Genomic DNA, 22,588 nt, shown 5'->3' with positions numbered 1-22,588 from the left:
GCAGTACTGCCTAAAAGCGCTCATTGGCCGAGCGACCTACGCCGGACGCGCCATTGGGGCCGTGCTATTGTGTGAAGCTGCCTGTAAGGGGTGCATTATGGACATTGTAACACCCGCTGCAATTTTTGTGGAAAACATGTCTCGCAGCTATATTATTTGGAGGACGGGCTGCAATTCTGTATATCCAAAATGCCACCTCAAATGAAAATAATAAGTTCAGTATAATGTATCTGTTAACAGGCGTCCAATTGAAGCCCTCTGCTCTTCCTGGTGTACGCCGTAGCCCCCAATATAACCACAGGGCTAAAATGAGCTTTAGTGTAATTAAGCCTTTTTTTTTATCTTCGGACCTTTTACAAACATTCGGTATATATTGCTTTCTTTTGTTTGAAGCGCTGCGTGCGAAATCAGGCCAGTATTTAACAACGCGCTGGTGATTATTTCGTACTAACTGGGGGGTAGCACCGCGTTTAAAAGTTTCTCTGACAAAATCAAGGTGACATTGGATGTGAAGTGGCAATCATTGCTGTAGTAACTGCTCATGCGAAATTTGTCGCGAACAGCGCCCTCAAAAGGTAAGGACACATTTTAGGGATAGTGATTTTGTAGTGTTGGCGGACGAAAGGGTGGTCGGACAGAGGAAAGTAAAAATGGACCTACTGGATGCACTCGTTCATTAACAGGCGATGGTCGTTAGAGGTAAGGCGTTAAGAGCTGAAAGAAACATAAGCAAAGCTTCACAGGGCAGCAAAACGCTTAGTTGACGACTGGTATCAGGTAGTAGCAGCTGCAACAGGGCTGCAATAATTGTAAAATTGCGGGAGATACTTTTTTGTGCACTGCTAGTAAAAGCTGTTCAAGGTGAGCATCTTGGTTAGCGAAATCGGTTTACTGATTCCTTCTGTTGAAGTCGCACCAAAAAAGTAATTTTTTGCATCAAGCGCAGTTTTTTATTGCATTCATGAATCAGGTCCAAGTTCTTAGCGCTATATGTAAATTTGCGTAATATAAATGACTGATCACAAGGATATACTGGTCCAAAGAGAAGTGGGACTCTTTTGCACGAGATTTTAGATGGCATATATTCCCCCTTCAGGGGTTCACATTCTTTCCTACTGCCAAAAAAACTTTGTGTGTTGATGACCCAAAGAATGCAAATTTAGTTCTGCTGTCAGAATAGCATGGACGGGGAGTTCTCTTCGATATCACCACAAAATTGGTTGTTCCTGGCTTGCACGTATAATTCTATACCTTATATGTGTTGCTTCTTGACGGCAGTGTGAAGCTCTCCGAATCCACAAATATTTATCCACTTCAGAAGTGCTCCAGGCAGATTACTGGCATTTTGTGAGTGCATGAATGTATTTAAATGTGCTTTCACAGGGTCTCTCTGGTGTGCAGGTGATGTTTTTATTAATAATAATTACAAGCCACACTCTCAAACATGAACGTTGATGGGCGTAGCTCAGACAGATTGTAGAAGAAATGCAGCGACGATGTCAATACTTGTTGAGAAACCTTGTGCTCTGCTTCAACACAAAGCAGCGCGCAACTGCATGAACAACAATGGCTGTAATATTTTATGCCGAATACGTGTTTGTATGATTTGTCTGCTGTGTGTTGCACAAGTAAACGTACACAACTGAAAAGGGTGTGCAGGTGTGCGCTTTGCGTAAGCTTTGCGCATTATGCTTAGATTGGCGAATTGTACTGCGTATTTTATTGCGCCTACACTATGTTACCTTTGCAGGAGAGCTTCACAGAGACTAAAAAATCACAGTCAGGAATGGGCGCTTAGGTTTGTTAAGTATACTGAGAAAAAAAGGCAATCTAGAGCTTGCTTCTCACGATGTTGCTCTTGGGTGCCGTTACAACGCTTGTGTATAGAAGTGAACTTATTTGTCCATACACTCGTGAGCGTGGTTCTCCTTGACCGTGTAAACTGGTGATGGAAATCTCACAATAAAGAACATTGAGACTACGATGTGCAGACAGCTTCGCTTTACTGTTTCATCTATCATCAATATTTTCTACATACCCAAACATGCAGGTTGTCAAAGAGTTTCTGAACAGCAAGAAACAGTCGCCGTTCTATCATTGTGCTTTGGGAATTGGGCTTGCGGATGGCAGCAAACGAGGAGAAATCCTCAAGAAAGCCATCTCCGCTGTTCGGTGAGTCACGTGATCTTAAACCGTTCCGCACTAGCTTTGGGCGCTGGAGCGCACACACGCATAGGAGAAATAGGGCGTAAGATTACCTGCAGATGATAAGTATTTAAATGCGCTATTATCAGTCAGGGCAGCAAATTGTTGTCCCGCAAACAAAACTTGCGGCTTGTGTTACTGTTCTGCGCAGCAGGTCACAAAGCGGACGTGCAAAAAATATAGCGGGTGGCAGAAAAGACACCGTAAGATAGTTGCTTTTTATCTCAGCAAAAAGAGCATATACTATCATCACAATGTGTACATATTGCAGTGATATTTGCGTGTTTTCTGCAACCCAAGATGTAAGTGGTGTCTGACGCTACGGGCGTATTAATAGGGCAGGTCCACATATTTGACCGATTCAGGCATGTACTAATGAACATTAGAGAACTTCAACAGACTTGTCTCCTTTTTACCGAAAACTGAAGAGGTCTTTGGAATCGCTTACATGAAGCGGCTTCAAACGAGTGGAAAAGGCAGTCTTTTAAAATGGTGTCGTTATCGGCGTTGAAAGCGGCAATGCCGTGACTTCTCCAGCAGCATCGAGAGGGGTCTGCAGGAAGACACTATGTACGGCGGAGGTACAGCACGATTCTCTGTTAAAGGGAACATGAGGCCGCGTTGCTGCCGTGCGTTACGAAGCGTTCTCGAGAGAGCCAGCGACTAACGATTGCACAAGGTGCATGGGCAGTAAGCACGGCCAATGGCTCTTCACGAGTATGACCTCGGTGCCATCCATTCTTGCAAGTAGCAGGCGGCAGCGCTTTGCAATGTGTTTTGGCCACTAGAAGTCATGTTCTCTTTAACAGTGGACCGCACTTTACATTTACGAAAGAAACACTTGCTTCGATGGAAGACAAGAACGCCAGTAAAAGAAGCCCTCGAAGCTGTATTTGGTGGCATCCGACGAAACACCCTCATTATGTGGGTGAAGAAAGGCAAAATTACATAGCTTTTTCTTCGATGTGATCGATAATTTGTCAGCTTCGCTGTGGCCTTGGAATCAGAAGCGAAGATCTTTATTGATTTGTTTCGTCTTCTTTTTTTATAAGCCTACGTCAAAATGATTTTGAGGGGTACACTTAAGTCGGCTCACATGCAGCAATGCTAAAGCCAACTTTATTAGAGAACCTAGTAACGGTGGCTAAAGCATCGACAGGTCGGTCACGCCGCCTGGTTTATTCGCGCAACGCTACGCTTGCAGACCTTTGCTGCACTCGGCCAAGCGGAGCATATATATATGACGTTTTTACTATTAAGTAGCGGTATAGATGGATCAATATGAAGACGGCGATGTTCACTGCACACCACGAGAGTGATTTAGGGTTGGAACAGGATGAAGACGATGATGTTCGCTGTTCAGCGCGAGTCTGTGTTGTACTATTAAAGGAGGTGTGTTGAGCTTTTATGACAGGCTGTCTCCACGCCATCAATGAGCCAAGAAACGCTTTCGCATTAAAACTTGGCATACTTTGCCCCCAAAACATATGATATGCCCCCAAAACAAAATTAAGCCACCTGCCGTTACAGAGCATCAGAATATCCAAATATAAACTAAAAAGAGTCAAATAAAGCACTGAAAAGAAACACACTGCTGTACGGCACATTCTCCAGCTGTCAGAACAAGATCAGTATACAAAATGGCAAATTCCAACAGTAGTGTCCCTTGAATCATTCAATATGTTTTCGGTCATACGACCTGTAGAGCGTCGGGATCGGACAGGACCCCCAGAAGAAATTGCGGTGCCCCATAAATCATGTAAGAAGGTTTTGTTCACATGAAATACACAACGTCTGTGATGGAAAAAGAACAGCAGAAAAAATTGAATATGGCTACAGCACTGTCCCTTAAATTATTTAACGGGTTTTCGGGGACACGGAATGCACATCATCTGAGATGAGACAAGAGCAGTAGATAAAATAAAAAATGTCAACAGTAGTGCTCCTTATAATTAAATACGTTTTCCGTCAGACTACATATGCACAGCTTCTACAGTGGGACAACAGCAGGAGCTAAAATTTTAAATGCCGAGAGTAATGTCTATTAAATCATTCAATAGGTTCCTGATCACATGGCGTGCCCAGCGTCTGGGTTGGGACAACATACCAGGTAAAATGTCAACCGCTAACAGTAGTATCCGTTAAATCACAAAGTTTTGGTCATACGAAATGTACAGCTTGAGAGCCGGCGCCGCTCCGCTGCGATGCTGTAGATTCAACGTGGACTGTTTCGCAGGGAAGTTTTCCAGGACGTGGAATGACCTTGCTCGGAACGAATTAGTGCGAAATTGGATGTTTTCAGTCCGCGATGGCAAATCGGGATCCAACGCTATGTCCAATGCTTGCATCTTCTCACGTTCTGGCGTGTGGCTTCGGTGCTGTGCTGGACTGAGTCTGTAGGCGGGCAAACCATACTGGGCGCTTTTTTGGAATTTGGCAGCGAGAAGCAAACGCGGTTAAGACCCCCCCCCCCCCCCCCCGCGTGATTACGTTCCCTCAACGGTTGGGTCCTCTGAGCAGCGTCACCTGGCGACAGATAGCGGAAATATTGTGAAAAGAAATAATAGCAAGTTTAAAGCATGCGATAGCCTTTGCTTCCATGGCGCAATGAATTCACACTACTTAACTCAGCAATAAGCGACTAGATCATCTGTTCGAATCCTGTAATAGCAACTTTTTACTTTTTCGTTTATTTTTTTAACGCAACATTACAATAAACTACCAAGCTTATTCCTGAGAGTGTTCCCCTTTAGGTTACAATATGTAGTGTTTTTATTTCTTAATAGCCGCAATACCAGCCTTAAACCGATCGCCACGAGGTGATGGCATGACATTGGTAACAGTAATCAGTTACCTTCACCGTAATCATTACCTGCCTTCAGTGAGTGTATGTTACCTTTAGGTTGCCTTCAGAGACACCTTTTGGGTAACTATCGCCGTTTAACCCGCTGAGAGGTAACCAGTGAGGAGAAAGAAGTTGCGGGACCCAACCATTGAGGAGACGGAATTACCCCCCCCCCCCCCCCCCGTCTTCTCTGTAGCACGACTCAAAAGGTGTCACCTGCAGTGCTGAAAGTGAAGGCCACGTGGGGCACACATGCCGCATGTCTAATAGTTCACCGCGCTAACACCTAGAACGGCAAGAAACACAACAACACAGAGCGCGAAGACTAGAAATAGTGAAGCGCGTTGTACTCGAAATAATGCGAAATTGGCAAAAATTCGGCCTAGATGATTATTCATAGTGGTTCACCGCGCTAACACCTAAAACGAAAAGAAACACAACAACACAGAGCGCGCGTGTTTCTTGTCGTTCTAGCTGTTAGTACGGTGGACCACTATGAATAACCAACTAGGCCCGATTCTCGCTATTTTCGCATGTCCAGTGTTGCCGGTCACCGCACGTGACGAAATTGTCGGCAATGGTCTTGTTGAGGTCTACCGTCCGGAAGTTCGTCTGCAAGCAGTATGGAGTAGTTATCCGGTGACGCTTCTGTTTTTATTTATTTTACGTATTTATTTTTAAGAATGTAACCTACTGCACCAAGGCACTTGAGTAGGGGAGTGGGCGTCACATATAGCATCAGGTTATGCAATAGGTGCAAACAGATCTTGTGAACAGAAACAAACAAGACAACGGAATGAGATCTCGTTCAGTTAGGAAATGAAAATGCTGCTTGTACCCGCTACGTGCGCAAGAAGCGCATTCCATTCAGTGAGTGTTTTTGGAAAAGAGGAGAATTTCATGTAATGATTATTGCACATAATTCCGCGAATCTTAGTTTAAATGAGCGTTTAAATAATTTTTGCCTCTCAAGTTTTTTCAGATTATAATATATGGAGTGCATCCGCTTCAGCCTGCTAGTTTTAGCATTTCCCCCAACAGTTCTAGTCCTATTGTATTTTTGTTGTCAGTGACGCTAGCGTCTCTTGAATATTGCTTTGATATGAACCTTGCTGCCCAGTTTTATAAACGTTCCAGCTTAAGGGTTAGACAGAGTTGATGAATTTCCAATACGAAGCTAGCATGCTTATAAATGCAGCCTTACCAGCGTCTGATAGGCTGTAAGTTTTATTTTTGGGGAGCGCTAAGAAGTGTCCGGATTACTAAGTTAAGAATTACACTCGTTTAATTTATTATCATATTGATGTGTTGATTGAATATGAGATCATTGGTGAGAGTGTAGTAGAGGATGCGTGCTCAGATCCGATTTGAACGCTGTCCAGTTTTTCGTTAGGAGCCCATCTGGAGAAGAATACACTCCACAACGCATTTCGAGCATTCTTCTTCCGTTCCGTTTGGAAGCGTCTTGCCTCGGCCTGCTGGGTGAGGTGGTTGATGAGCGCTGTTATCTGCCCGTTGCAGAATGTTGACGGCAGAAAAAAAGCAAAGTAGGTGAATTCAAATCGACTGGCATAACATCCATTTAGTGGCATTACAGTAGGCTTACATCCATGCTTGTCACGCTCGCTCATATCCAATTCTGTGATTGACAGAATTTATAAAGAGAAGCGAATAGAAGAGTCTCTTAAGCTGAAAAGCCATCACAACACGTAAAGTTCACTCGCAACCTTGTCCGCACTGCCATAGGTGGAATTCGACTGGGTCAGTAATATCCCAAGGAACTCGTCTTCTATTCTGAATAAATGCCTCACACCGCTTGCCAAGGTCTTCCGGCATATACTAGGACTACGAGTTAACCCTCTTTATTCTGTAATAAGGCACAAGCAATCTGTAATATTGAGAGTTCGACATAACTACAAGTATCCGAGATAAGTCATTAATGTTCAACTGAAGGGATAACAATGTATATTGTAGGATTCAAACATGATAAACAGTATTTTATTAATTCATAATACTTATATGCTTTACTTGCTTTATGCGATACTTCAGCCCGCCTTGGTAGCTAAAAACAAATTGTAGGTAAGTACGTTTTTTCACTAACCTACCTTGCTTTAATGCCGCAGCCGTCTTTTCCCCTCCGCATCATATAGGGGGGCTCTGCAATACTGACGTTTTGAAAATGTTTTCCCTGCAGCACATTTCCCGGCATCACCATGGTCGTCATAAAAGTACACACTGAAAAGGTCAACAGCCCTGACGAGTTGTTTCCTGTTGGACCCAATCCGGATGGCGCGAGCCTAATGAAGTACAAGACTCTCACTTTGGTAGGTACTTTTCGATGTGGCCATTGAAGTGCGTGTTTCATAGCTCTGGATACGGAATTGACGAGTCTCCATCAGAACTCAATATGAGCATCAAAAATGAAGAAACGCTTTAAATCTACCGTACAGTACGTGGATTGCATGCAGGAAAATATCAGTGTATTCAGAGCTATACTTAGGTTCTCCGCTATATATCTCCCTAGACATCTTTTTTCTCTCTTTTAGGACATGTTGAATGTTTCTGAGTAAAAGTAACGTGTGGAGATCAGGAAAACAAGGAAAATAAACCGAGTGATATTTCACCTTTTGTTTGGGAACGTTTTTTATCAATTTTAGTTTATTACTGGATAAAAGTTGTGCCCATACGATAACCAACAGTTGCAGAGCGGGGGAAACTGTTGGACATGAGCAGCAGGCATCTTTTATTCTCAGTTCATTTCTTTTCAAGAAGCTTTGCCAAAATAATCGCGCGTGAGGCTGAGTGCGAGACAAATATGACTTTAAAATAGCGCGATCTAGCTTTCTTCAAAGAGCAAAGATTAAACGAGCGCAATAATTCTATAGGAGGGGTAGACATAAGGGCTGTCAAAACAGAAAGTGGCAGGCTTGGACCTAAAGCGCAATGTGTCACACAAACTGAGCCACTGGGGTAATAAACCAGTGCCTTGAGCTCCTGATACCATCGACTACTGGATCACAGTCCTGGAATCTAATCCTAAGTCAGAGGGCGAGTGACGGCAGCGCGGAGTTGGAAACGGGAAAGGAGCATTCCTACTTATGTTTTATCAAGTCACAGGGCCGTTTCTAACCCGAATAACTTAGTTTCTTCTTGCAAACGTTTATTGGCGACATTGGCTAGGAATTATGCACAAGAAAGAACGCTACCTAACCATTAGGAAGGCTTTCTATACAGGTCTGCCAAAAGAGGCCACAGTAATGCTCTCTTAAAATATGGTGCGGCGTAACCGATTATTTAATAAATAATGTTTTCAGGTGGAAAGGGAAGACATTGCCTTTTTGTGTGTGGCAAAAGTTGTGCGCTGCCCTTTACGCACCATTAGGTTTAACAAAAACGATACATGGTCTAGGTATTTAATGCACTGATTACTTTCGTAAGTATAACATTACCTCTAACTATACTATTTTTAACGTTATTGTTTCAATAACCTCTTACGGTGTTTTTAACAAACTCAAGGCATTAGCAGCGCAAGTGTGATAACATGGGTTTTGGCAACGGGTTTGAAATAGCACTGAATTCTGTCACGTAAAAATAACAATGGTAAAATTAGTCTGGATTTGAATGACTCCGCGCACGGCTCTTCAGCTGTCAATTACCATCACGACCATCAATGAAATTGGGTGAATAGCAAGGTCTGTTCCCATTCTGTTCGAACAGCAATGTATTGCCCGTTGCTAGGTTCGGGGTATCCGGGAAGTATCTTTATGAGAAATTAGCTGACTTGCTCGCTGCGCGTACATCGATACACTCGTCAGTGCTGCGCCTGTAGCGTAGACAAGGAAAAGCAAAAAACAAAATATGAAGAAAATGTTCAACAACAACTGCAGACGAAATATTGAATCATACAGCAGATCAAGAAAGCCGAGCTCATTCTTGTCCGTTTTCACAAGTGCTTTAGTTAACACTTGTATCCACACTCAAAGTTTTTAGGAAAACGTTGTCCACACCTGTCTCCTCTCCGCTTCCCCCCCCCCCCCCCCCCCCCCATCTTAAGAAATGTAGGGATTTCTATGGCAAAATGTTCAAGATACTTCCCACCGCAGTGGACTTAATGTACTATACCAATATCTGCTACCTGATAATAAATATTTAAATTATTAACTTTTTTGCCACGCACATGGACGCAGGAATGCCATGTGCGTTTTAAAACGAAGGTAGGACTGATATTCTAAAGCTATCTACCTCGTGTAAGCCTGGCGTATTTTTTCGCACAAAACCTGAAGCTGGGTATACACTGGAGGCGTAGGAAGATCGGCGGAAGGGCGAAGTCCGCTTTTGAACTGTTGAATTGAATGCCGCTTTTTACTCGAACTTTAGCTAAGCTGAAGGCCGTATCACGCGCTTTCATTTGCCCAATTATTTTCACAAATAACGACTACGTATTAGAGGATCGCTATCGCTCTCATATCTGCAAGCAATGGACCAGAGAATGCATACAGTGTCTTCCAACTTACAGGTCTACGAGAGCACAGTATTATTCTAAACGGTCGAACATTGATGCAAAATCACGTAGGTGAAAGCCCAGCAAGCAGGTGGCATTTTCTAGCTTTGAACACCCTATGAGTGCTAGCCTAAATGCAGCTTAGATGAAAATAGGCTATTATTAACCGATTACTGTGCGAATGGGCTGAATTTTACCGAATTTTACCTCCAAAATTGTTTTTGTTTTAAACTGTACAATAATTGTTTACATTTATGGGTGCAAGGCTGAGGTGGTGTAATATATTAAATGGCGGCTATTACGGGGGGAAATCTTTCTTCAGAGGCGTTAATAAAAGAGAAAATTTTAATCAAATCTATCACCTTAAACCAGCCAACATAAAGGCGCGGTCTTTCAGCCCCAAGTGAACCAGTCGTAACGCTGCGCTGCTGACATCGCGTACGCGACATGACGTCACGCGCTAGGATTCGGGCCAAATCCCGGAGCGTCAGGTGCTCGCAGGGCCTTAAAAGCGGAAATGAAATGTTTATATGTGCGTTGCAAATTACCTGATTACTCTTGTGTTCTTGTATTCGACAGGAACATCAGATTGCGTGTGCTCAACATAATCCAAAAATTTTATACGAACATTGGATATAATTTCCCAACCATTATATTGGATATTTACACGTAATAGGCACCAGGCAGAATGCATATTTTTTCTTCCTCGCTGTTTGGCAATACACAACATCATGATTCACATTGAATAGGGGAATAACATATGCACTGCTAAGAGAATAAAAGGGTTAAAATCGGGATACCAAATCAGCATAATCCGCATGACATCGCGGAGAAAGAGCGCAGGAAGGATATGTCCCAATCGAAGGTAGCTTACGCCAATAAAATGCAGTCTGCTTTGTAGACAGTCTCCATTTTTGTCAGCTTTGTTTGGGCATTACATACCTCTAATTAATGTTTACGGCTACCAGACAAATATTTTTTGGGCTGTTCAGGGTAGACCAGCCTAAGGTAGAAAAGTGTCCTCATGACATTGATCACTGTGTTGGCTGAAGGTAGGTAATAGCCTTCAAATGTCGCGATAATCTCAAATGAAGGACATTTCGTGCCTCTCCGCAAAGTTTAGTCACATTTATTAATTCCAGGAGCAATTATCTAGTGGTATCCCTATAAGAACGTTTTAATTTTTAAATGTGCCTAGATCTTCCCTGCAAACAATGCTTAATTTCCGACCCCACGCGATTTATCAGCTATTGAAACAGGGACACCAAACATGGCTTTGGTGCCTGTAAAGTGCTGCAACTACTCGCCTTTGTTATCACAAGATAAAACGCCACAAACAGAGAAGTTAAAGCGTAAAATATGCCGTCTTCACCTGCATGAATAATTGCCACGTTTGTGCGTTTGTGCGTTCCAGACAATGATAAAAGACCGCTTGAAGGAGCGTCTCGAGGAGATTGCGGACGGGAAGCGCTACGCCATGCTTTCCATCGCAATGTATGCGCGTGGCTACCGAATGAAAAGCTCCTGGTCGGACGAAACAGCACGGAACAAAGACATAACAGAGAGCACAACAAAGATTGTGCACCCTTTGGTGAGTGCTTCAAAGAGCTTTGCGCCGGCATTTCTTTGAGACCAATCCAAAGGACCGCTTCAAAGAGTTTATTTTTTAAATTTCCCGGAATAGCATTAAATTTTTCAATTGAACTCATATGAGATTGTGTTTTGATAAAGCAGAAATAGGAAGTGTCCGCCTGGTAGAGGCTTTTGAAAAAAAAAAAATAAAGCAATATGAACATCCCCCTCGAATAGTGATCGTCTCTCTAATGTAGCTCCAGTTGTGCTGTAGCATGTTTCGACCTTGTCTAAAGAGGAACATCGCGTTTTATGGATTTTGAGGTCTGGGGAAAAAAAGAACCAGTAGGCGGAGTCAGGCAGAGTCTGACTTGTTTTGAAAGTAAGGAACGACGTTTGGCCGTCACTGTTTATTATAAGTTGCATTTTAGTATTTTAGACTATGTCCGTCAGCATAAGTGAGCCAATGGTCGTGCAAAGAGAGATAAAGGCATCTTCAATTCTTTTCGATATAACCATGCATTGCGCCCCGCTGCTGGTAGTCCTACTCCTAGAAGCTTCCTAATTTCAGCTGCTCACTTGATATCTTGCAGCCCCAAGGTGTTTTGCTTACGCTCAGAGCCTACAATAATGTCAATGCCGAATATCGGTTACCACCATTTTTTCAAACGCGCCGGAGTGGCGCAGTGTTTACGGCGCTCGACTACTGTTCCGAAAGAGGCGGGATCGAATCCCGGCCTCGGCGGCCGCTTTGCGATGGCAGCGAAAAGCAAGGCACCCGTGTGCTGTGCGATGTCAGTGCACGTTAAAGAACCCCAGGTGATCGTAATTTCCGGAGTCCTCTACTACGGCGTCTCTCATAGCCTGAGTAGCTTCGGGACGTTAAATCTCATAACTAAACTAAACCAATTTTCAATACATCAGCCAGATAGGCCAATGTTTCCTTCCTGATTTTGTTTCAAATGTGCGTAAACCGGAAGCATTCTTCTAAAGCCACTCATCAAATCTCCTGCGTCCTAATACGGCCTTGGCTGGTTCTTCCATTGAAATAAACGATTTCCCATGTGAATGAGGTCGCTACTACCTCCGCTGGACGTTTATAGTGTAATGAAGTAACGTTGAGTTCGGCTGCTGGTTCATTAACCAGTGCGATGTCTCAAGGGGAATAATTCTAGATCAAACAGATTTTAGGGCGAAAGCCTTTAATGGCTCATGCTCGCGGCCATGATCATGTCCATCCGTCCGTCGGTCCGTGACGCTTTAGTTCAATGACTTCATCAGCGGTGTAGTATGCCGAACCTTAAATGACAACGTCATCAGGGGTGTAGTAGGTGGTGCCTTGGAATTACTGATCACATCATCATTGAGGTCATATGTCGTACACTGAAATAAATAACGACGCCACGAGCGGTGTATGTCGTACCTTGAAATTAATGAGGACGCCATCAGTGGTGTAGTATGTCGTGCTTTAAAATTAATCATGATAACCATTAGCAGAACAATACTGGATAGCAAGCGCTGTTTAATTAAGTTGAGTGTATTATGGTCATTAACCTGAGTATGGATACGTAATTAAGAGTATCCCTAATAGGAATTCAATAATGGTTGGATAATTGATAATCATGAGATGGCTGATAGCGATTTCAGTATCGCACGCATGTAAAGCACGCTATCGTGTTCGCTTAAGGGTGACCAAAGTTTGTGATCCTGCAAATCCCTGACAGACATTATGAAGCTAGTATAAAACTCCTAACAATAAATGACATCTATAGAGATCATTGAGACTGTAAAACAAAGAATCCTTTACCGCTTTCACTGACAGTCTCAAAGCTTGAACAATTGTAGCATGTATAAATGCAGATAATATCGTACCAAAATATATCTACAAGGAACATGCCCACATTTCGTGGCGTTTCTGCGTCATCTATAGGCCATAATGGACATGCGGTACGCTATGCGGAGGCATTCGGAGTTGCCCCTTCTCTAATTCTATGGCACGTGTTCATATGAGACTATGTTTTCTAATCGCAACATGAATGGTGTGTGTACAACTATCTAAAAACTGCGTGCAGAAAATTGAGGAAAGTCTGAGGGCTTTTCAGACGAAAGTCTTTCTTGCTTCTTCAGACGCCCTAGTGTCGCCACTATCTGTGGACCGGGTCAGTGGACAGTGTGTGTCAGCATAATGCTGTTAACAATTAGTGGGGCCCTGAGGCGCCAACAGCGGTAATATTAAAATACAAGAAATCTAATGAAGTGGCCCTTCTGTGTCTTTGAGTCACATATAAAAGTTCTGAGCGCCGACTATAGTTTACAAATATTCGTTAATTGCTGCACGCGGCCTCTGCAACCGAGTAGTGCGACAGCTTCCGGGGCGTACCCTCCCTATCACATAGAGGGGCTTTCAGGGTGCAGGAAGGGGCTCAGTAATATGTCGTCGCGATTTTTTTTTTTTTGCTAACCGTGTGTGCTATGTTTAGAGGGGAGGGGAGGAGCGTCATTTTCGATTGTCAATATTTTAGGTGCTATGGAAGCTGGCTTAAATCATCAAAGCTGTAGTTATGGAGAGGCCAGCAGAAATACTTCTCTAGGGCATTTCGTAGTTTTAGTCAATCATGGTGCCTTTAACAAAACGCAATCGCTGTCAGACCACGGCTGTAACCACTTAACCACTATCCTTATACATGCCTGAGCCGAGTGCGCTAACCGCTACTTTTGGACGACTTCATGCCAACACGTCCATAATTCTCCTTGCCTAGCGTACGAAAATTGGAGTGCGATAAGGAAAAAGCATAAGTCTGGATAACAAAAGTAAAGAAGGACGTAAGTAAAACAGAAATAAAATAAAGAAAGAAGCGAAAAATTGTAACCGTGCGAAAACTAAGAAAAAAAGGAACAAAACTAGGGGAAACTATACAAAAAAAAATAACAATTGTATATAATGGCAGAAAAGTAAAGTAGAAATGAGCAACATAAATACAGAAATGTAATGAAACTAACAACGAAACAAAAAGAATAACAGCAACATTGATAATAACGTAAGCAATGCAAAATAAACCTTATTCACTTACAAAAAGCAACGGAACGCAAAACTCGCAATTCATTTGAATGGTTGTCACCGCTGATGCCCCGACCGAAGCCAAACTAAAGGAAGCAATAAAAATGGAGCAAATATTTCTCTGGGAGTTTGGAAGCGCCGACACCTTTAGCTTGAACACTGCAAATAGCGAAAGGAGGCGTATGTGCACCCTGATAGTTTCTCTAGTTGCTATTGCTTCTAGTGTTTTCTTTCAGCATGCCATCGCACGGAACACTGCTTCTTTTTACCAAATACCGAAGTAAGTCGCGCAGTGTGTGCATGTCGCACATTTAATGCATTAGCATCATAAAGCCTTTTATTGAAATATATGTTTGCGCCGTACACAGCGGAGTGTAAGTGTCTAGGAGCTAAGAGGAGAGAGGGTTAAATCCACTTCTTTACACTCAGTGGAAAGAAGGAAGAAAGAAAGGCGGGAAAGTAAGAGAGGGAAGCAGGGAGGCGGCCTCTGACATAAGGATAACGCCGTCGTAAATCAGACTCGTTGTTTATGGGAACGTTGCGTCCCATATTTATATACTGGACTGCGCCATCTGCTGGCCAACGCGTAGGAGGTAGTAGCTGCTCCGTCCGGGGTCTAGGTTTTTGATAGCGCATACTGCGACATAATAATCGTTTTTGATCATTTCTGGAATTCTTCTCTTTGCCTTCCCAAGATGTGCAAAAAAAAGCAAGCAAAGGCAGATCCATTTGACAGTGGGACCATGTATGTGGCAAATGCGAAAGCTAGGTTTCTTGCATTATTCGACCCCATCAGCACTCTCAAGGCAAAGGTAAGTTGTATTTCGGAACACGTTTTCTTTTTCTCGATCTTAAACAAAGTGTCAACCTTTCTGTTCAAGCTTGAGGTGAGAGTGTTTTTAGGCATACATTTTGTTTTACTCTTTTTATGCGCCATCGCCGAGGAACGCGCGTCACAAGAAGATAAAAAAAAATAATTAGTTCCGGAGAACCTACAGAGTTAGGTGTGATATGAAACCTGTTTGGAACAGTGGCTAGAATATCCGAATTTGCTCCTTGTAAAATATGTCAGCCAAGTCACATGTGCAAGCGCGCGGTGTACTGAGTCGATCCAGAAGAAAAAGCTAGTTCTCATCATATAGTTCTCATCAGATATATGTTTTTAACTTGCGGTGGACATGTGTTGCAAAGATAAGGTTGAAATGGTGAGTCCTAAGAGGAATGTCGCGTCAGTTTTCATAAACTCGTGTGAAAAATAACGGCAATCGATTCACCTTCAAGGAGAATGCGGAAATGTTGTTTTGGTTTTAATGGAACTATAAAGCATTTTATTAAAACAAATCTATTTCATACAACTTTATGTAAAATGCTGGTTGTTATGTTTGTGCAGTATCAAATAAGTTTATTAGGCTATGAAGAGAGTATGTAGCCTTTTAATGATAATACCCTCACCAGTCATGGAGCTCAACTGTAGCGTTACGGAATTGCGTGCTGGTTCCGGTGATGGAATTTTCATCGATGTGAGAGGGGATTCAATGGCGTACATGATTTTCCTTCTCATTTGAGGAATCAAATCTGAAATACTTCTACTGATACAACAAGTACTAATATCAGGACTACTGTTGCTACTAGTAGTATATAGCAGTGAGAGGACATACTACGAAGCATGCAAGAATAGGTACAAAACTGAAACAACGCCTAAAACTCGGTACTTTTCCTCGAATGGCATTCAATTCGCTGCTATATGCAGTACCTCTGAGAGCCACGAAATGCGCACTGTGTTTGAATACCATATGACTGACGGAAAAGCCCGTTTTGATGGTGTAACTTGCGTCACATGAGCACTGTATTCAGTAAACCTTTCAACTTAAAACTACAAATCTCCACATGTGTTGCGAATTGTCAAGGAATTTTGTAAATGTTTTCTTGTGTACGTCATATAATCAGATCGGGCCCCCCTGCCGTTTTCTGTTGTTTGCCACAAGGGACCAGGCCACGTGGCATTACACATAGATCACCTCGGCTTGTTCTAATTACGCCTGACAATCACAATTGAACGTTCTTTCCGGTGGCGTTAGCTGTAGCCGGCGTTGGCGCAGTGGTGAGACCTATAATACACTTACCTGCCATGAAAGCACCCCAAACCCACACAACACGTGCGAGCTTGTCTTGGAACCGAGAAACAATGGAGCAAAACAGATCATCTGGCGTCTTGAAGAGACCATCTTTGCCGCTCCATCACTGACGCTAAAATATAGGGATAAAATATAAAATATATTGGCTAAGGGGAAGACAGTGCGACAATCAACTTTTGCAGCGCCCGTATCGATAAGAGCGTGCTGAATGCAGCTATAGCGCGACCATTTCGGATTGGCTTAGGATTCATAATTTTTTTTCCCGAATGATCGTCACCGCTGATGCCGCGACCAAAGAAAACTAAAAGAAAGCAACAAAAATGGAGCAAAATATTTCTCTGGGGAATTTGGAACCGCCGACACCTTTAAATTGAACACTGAAAATAGCGAAAGGTGATCTAGCTTTATCTTCCGGGCTGTAGATTTCTTTCCATCGTTGCCAGTCATTGATTCTGTTTAGTTTCCGCGCTACAGTGCTTCAAGTTTTCATGCAACTGCTCTATCTATTCCTCTTGGTACTCTTAGTGCACGCTGGACTAGCGACGAAGAAACAGGTTTGCCCTTTCTCCTCCTCATCCTTATACGCATTTGAGACGTTTCAACTGGCCATTAGTCAATATAGCACTGATATATTTTCTGCCTTGCACGCATAATAGCGAAGCGAGACCTATGTTATGAGAGCTTCGTAGTTTGCACATTTGTCACAGTGAAAGTGAAGCGTATCGTGAGGTGTAACCAAGTCCTTGCGCCTGAAGACCATAAAAATACGGAGATTCTTTTGTGACCTGCTGCATATGCTCATACAGATATAATTGCTAGTCGCTGGCCTTTCGTTACATTCGCTCAGGTGTTCTTTTTTTTTTTTTTGTTTGGCTGCACTGAAAGTCAACTGTAGCTTATGGTTCTAATTCACATGTTTATACTGCATCTTTTCTTTTTTTTAAATTACTTCCAGGTGCAGGCCCGCGTGAAGAAAAACATGCCTCGAAATCTGACGGGAATTATGGCGTACCACGTTGAGATGGACGACTACGACAACCTGTGCGGCAGCGATAAATTCGGCCGTCTCAAAGCCATAAGAAGCGAACTACTCAAGGGCGCTCCGTAGCCGTGAACGTGCTCCACTTCCCAGACTCCTCCTGTGTAACTGCCATTCATGGACTCACATTTGGACCACTATCGGAAGCTGTCAATTTTTTTGAAAGCGAGAGGAGAAACTATCTGGTGTCAGGACCGTGTCTGCTTCTATCACCACGAGTTTAAAACTAAGAACTGCGAATAACGTTACGTAGGTTTCAGCTTTGTGACATTATAGCTAATCTTCTCCGCCCCCAGTGTACTTTGTACTTGGATGGTAGAAACAATGTATCAAAAATTGATATTACAAGACCCTGCGCTTCCATCGGTTTACGCTAAACATGGTTCAATCCCAATGCATACTTACAACATAGTTCGAAGGCATGTGCTTGCTTGAAACATTCATACACTTTCCCCTTTGTTCGTAAGGAAACTGACTGCACTAGTATACCTTCTGTCGTTTTAAGTTTGGGATTGTCAAAAATCGTTTCGTTTATTGCGTCATACAACTTTGTTTTTATCGGATTGACACATCTATCGTTATTTTACATTTTTATCTCCTGACCTGGCCTTGGTGCCACTTTACAAACATGTTCTTTCCTGTTGTTGTTGTGGCTGTAGGAAGAAGGAAAAGAAAATGCACGGGCCTGCCACTGGCTCTGTAGCTGAGCCACCTCCGCTGCCTCGTCCAGACAGAAGAGAATAGAAAAGAAAGGAAAGCAAGAGGGAAAGAAAGACGCGCGCCGCAACAACAACCGTCGTCCACCACCAGCGGTGGCGTGTGCAATGACGGCCTAGAACAGATAAACATTCGGTGCCAGGCTAGCCTCCTGCCGCAAGCGGTGGTGACCCACCTGTACCAGCCCCATCAGGGGAAGTCCTTCTGGCTGATACTGCACATACGCTGAAACACGACGCGCGCTCAGACGAAGTAAAAAAAAATGGTTGTTCAGTTTTTTGTCACTACCGTCCTTAACGTTACCAGACGACAGCATTTCTGGGAAGAGTTGCTCTACTTGTAGGAAGCAGATATTTTAAAACTGTGTAATTCATACGATCAGCGCCTGCATTGACGTAATTCACACAGTGGAAAGAATTTTCAGCTCTCTTGTAAACGGTTCAGTGTATTAAAAGGTTTCAGATCCCTTGCTGTGGTGATGGTGCACGCCAAGAGAACATTATGGTCAACAGCATTGCTTTTGACCAAGTCGTCTGCGATCCGATAAGCAGAGCAGGTTTGTAGTTCTATACTATGAAATGCATCGCACAAAATTGGCTGAAACTGTCGACACAAAACTGCCGCCGCTTAGCTCCGCTACGTCAGGATATACGTAGCAAGTGGTATGTTTCCTTTGCTAAGCTTCTTGTGGTCAAACCCCACCGGGGTGGTGCAGTGGTTACGGCGCTCCCAAAAAGGCGGAATCGAATCACGGCCTCGGCGGCCGCATTTCGATGGACGCGAAACGCCAGGCGCCCGTGTGCTGTGCGATGTCAGTGCCCGTTAAAGAATCCCAGGTGGTCGAAATTTCCGGAGTCCTCCACTACGGCGTCTCTCATAGCCTGAGTTGCTTTGGGACGTTAAACCCCACAAACCAAACCAAACCGTCTTGTGGTTTTGCATGTTTAGTAATGATAGACATTGATGTACACATTTTTATTCATTTTCCTTGACAGAGACGAAGACAGCCCGATAATCTTTGAAGTAGGATGTAGTGGTCTCAATTTTGTGTATACAGTATTTCGATTTGGCAGAGCCTCCAAACGCAAAGTGTAATACATTGGATTACTCACAGGTGTGAAGTTCATTCGGCGTCACTGTCTCTCGCACCCACTACACACATGTCCAAACGGATTGTTCACAAAATATGTTTCAAACCTGCGGTAGCACATGCACTTTCAAAAACTCGAAATGAGTAATCGGTCACACGACGGGCCTTCACATCCTCTTGTTCATTCCCGTTGACTAAACTCTTCCATACGCCCCATCTCGGTGGTTATGCTTTATCTATTACGCTCGGCAGTATGGCAAACCCATTTGGCAAGCCGTTTCTATCTCTATTAGGGCTTCTCTACCGCTCTCTTTGCTGTCTCACGCTCATTCCCTCTTTGCTGCTGCAATGCGCAGCTTTTTACACAATGTGCCCCGCCGGGGTGGTGCAGTGGTGGGACGCCCGACTATTGTGCCGGAGCACCCGGGTTCGAATCCTACCTCGGCGGTAGAGGCGTCCGTGTACTGTGAGATGTCAGCGCCCGTTAAAGATCCCCAGGTGGTCGAAATTACTCCGCAGCCCTCCACTATGGCTCCTCTTTCTATCTTTCCACTTTCATTCACACCTTCCTCACTTTCTTTGCGGCGCGGTTGAGGTGTCCACAGAAAACAAGTGAGGCAGTTACCGCGCCTTTCCCTTCCTATAAATTATTCAGAAAAAAAGGCAGCGGAGCGCACGTTAAAGATCCCCAGGTGGTCGAAATTACGCCGTAGCCCTCCACTACTGCTCCTCTTTCTCTCTTTCCCCCTTCACTTCCACCTTCCTCCCTTCTCTTACGGCGCGGTTGAGGCGTCCACGGAAAAAAAGTGAGACAATAACCGCGCCTGTCCCTTCCTGTAAATCAATCGGAGGCCGCGGAGGTGGCTCAGCAACAGAGCCAGTAGCAGGTCCGTGCGTTTCCTTTTCCTTATTCCTACAGACACAGCAACAACAGAAGGGAGAAAGTAGAGAATAAAGAAAAAGAAGACGTAGAGAAAAACGCGCGCTGCCACAGCCATCCTCCACTACCTAAGTGGTGGCAGGTGCAATGACGGCCTACAACAAATAAAAAGTTCGGTGGCTGGCTAGCACCCGCCGCAAGCGGCGTTGACTTACCGTGCCAGCCTCGTAAGGCCAGGAACAGCCACCCTTCTCTACCTCCTCTTCATTCCTTGAATCTCCAGCCAAGTGCTTTGCGTACTGCGTGCGAAACGAAGAGGCGTCCGTGTGCTGTGCGATGTCAGCGCACGTTAAAGATCCCCAGGTGGTCGAAATTACTCCGTAGCCCTCCACTACGTCTCCTCTTTCTCTCTTTCCACTTTCACTCCCACCTTCCTCCCTTTCCTTATGGCGCGGTTGAGGTGTCCACAGAAAAACAAGTGAGATAGTTACCGCGCGTTTCCCTTCCTATAACTAAATCAATCAATCAATCAGTTTTTGCGTACTGCGTCGCGAGATTCCGTTCTCTGAGGCTAGGTAGGGTGCCTTGATGCCAGCGCCGCCGTACGGCGGCGCGCTACATCGCGGAACCCTAGTAAGGTCTAAGTAGGGTCATCTTAGCAGCGCTGCCTGGCGACAGATAGCGGAAATATAATAAAAATGAATGAGAACGCATTTAAAAGCCTGCCATACTCATCGCTTCTTTGACGCTAGTGATTGACACTATACATACATGAGCAATGAGCGAATAAAACATCTGTTCGAATCCTGTAAGTATAACATGCTCTTATGCGCCACGCCCGGATCGTAAAACGCTCTTCATAATTTCCCTTGTCTACCGTGAGGGTTAGTGGGATTCCGCTAGTGACAGATACAGCGCCTTTCCTTTCCTGTAAACGAATTATAGAACGCCGGTGAACTTTAATGCTTTCAATAAAATGCTGGTTGTGTTCGACAAGGGGAGGGACGTGCGATGTACTGTCACGGCAGATCATGGCGTCACCAGGCCATTCATGCATCTAGAAAGCGGACCCTGCCGGGCGTCCAAACCAGGCGTTCGTGCGGCGCCTTTCATTTGCCGCTTCTTCGAAAGCCGCACCACCCATCTAGACACCGTAGCAAACAGATGCAAAACCAGATGTCTAGGAGGCGCTAGTACAGTGGTTAGAATGCCCTCCCGCACACGTGTTCATCAGCGGCGTTTGAAATTGATTTACAGGATAGAGAACGCGCAGTATCTGTCACAATTCTCCGCGCGGATTGATTGATTTATAGGAAGGGAAAGTCGCGGTAACTGTCTCGCTTGTTTTCTGTGAACTGATTTATTTGTAGGAAAGGAAAGGCGCGGTAACTGTCTCACTTGTTTTCTGTGGACACCTCAACCGTGCCGTAAGGGAAGGGAGGAAGGTGGAAGTGAAAGTGGAAAGAGAGAAAGAGGAGCCTTTGTGGAGGGCTACGGAGTAATTGCGACCACCTGGGGATCTTTAACGTTCGCTGACATCGCACAGTACACGGACGCCTCTTCGTTTCGCCTCCATCGAAACGCAGCCGCCGAGGTCGGGTTCGAACCCGGGTACTCCGGCACAGTAGTCGGGCGTCTTACCACTGCACCACCCCGGCGGGGCGCGCCGTAAGGGAAGCGAGGAAGGTGGGAGTGAAAGAAAAGAGGGAGATAGAGGTGCCGTAGTGAAGGGGCACGATCCACCGCGCTGTCTTTCGCCGCATCGCACTTGCGTGGTGAAAAGTACCCTCTGGATATATTTTTATTATTATTATTATTATTATTATTATTATTATTATTATTATTATTATTATTATTATTATTATTATTATTATTATTATTATTATTGTGAAGAATATTATTAATATTCTTATTACTATTATTGCGCTCTGAATATTGCATTCTCCGCTTAGCAAGTCGTTCTTTGTTCGGGTGTCTCTGCTGCGTCGGCAGTGAAGTCTGTACTCGGCCGCGGCGGCCACGAGCTCTGATCTCATGCGGAGTGCACCTGTTGCTCTTCTCCGGTTTCCACGCATGCGCACATGTGGCCTAACTGATATACGGCAGAATGCGCTGCTGACTAGTGTACTGTAGCTCTCGCTACAAACCTTTGGGGTGACTAGTGATTAGTTATAAACGTTTAAAAAAGGCTATCGATATTTTAAAGAAAATCCAACGTTGATGATTGAAGAAGTCAGTAAAGAAGGCAGATTCGAAAGACCTTGAAGAATTTGCCTCATTCGTTTTAGTAGGGCTGACTGCTCGCTGAGGGCGACAGTTTGGGATGGAGATGATGGGGGTGACTCGTAAAGGTGATCTGTTAGCAAGATTCGTTTAGTAAGGATGACGTTTCTGTCTCCCTGACCAGAGAAGGAGGGTAGATGAATTTGCGAAATGTCTTTTTGCACGTTGACATTTTCTGGCAATATCTGATACGATATTTGTGATATCTCATCTTGAGCAATTATATGCCCTGCGGGAGCCTTCGAATTGTGCAAGTAAAAATG

The 22,588-nt window shown here is 44.1% G+C and overlaps 1 protein-coding gene across 1 annotated transcript; it reads left to right on the top strand.

Moving 5' to 3' along the window:
• Nucleotides 1–7,263: 7,263 nt before the first annotated feature.
• On the top strand, nt 7,264–17,432 carry LOC146176830 (uncharacterized). Its single transcript, XM_084581405.1, has 4 exons — nt 7,264–7,374; nt 10,966–11,142; nt 14,877–14,993; nt 17,272–17,432. The coding sequence occupies exons 1-4, from the start codon at nt 7,264–7,266 to the stop codon at nt 17,422–17,424; spliced, it is 558 nt and encodes a 185-aa protein (XP_084437531.1). The 3' UTR covers nt 17,425–17,432.
• The last annotated feature ends 5,156 nt before the right edge of the window (nt 17,433–22,588 follow it).

Source organism: Amblyomma maculatum, chromosome 10 (genome assembly GCF_055883805.1).
Source record: "Amblyomma maculatum isolate TAMU_Amacu chromosome 10, ASM5588380v1, whole genome shotgun sequence".
Lineage (NCBI taxonomy): Eukaryota > Metazoa > Arthropoda > Arachnida > Ixodida > Ixodidae > Amblyomma > Amblyomma maculatum.
This window is presented reverse-complemented; position numbering and strand designations above follow the sequence as displayed.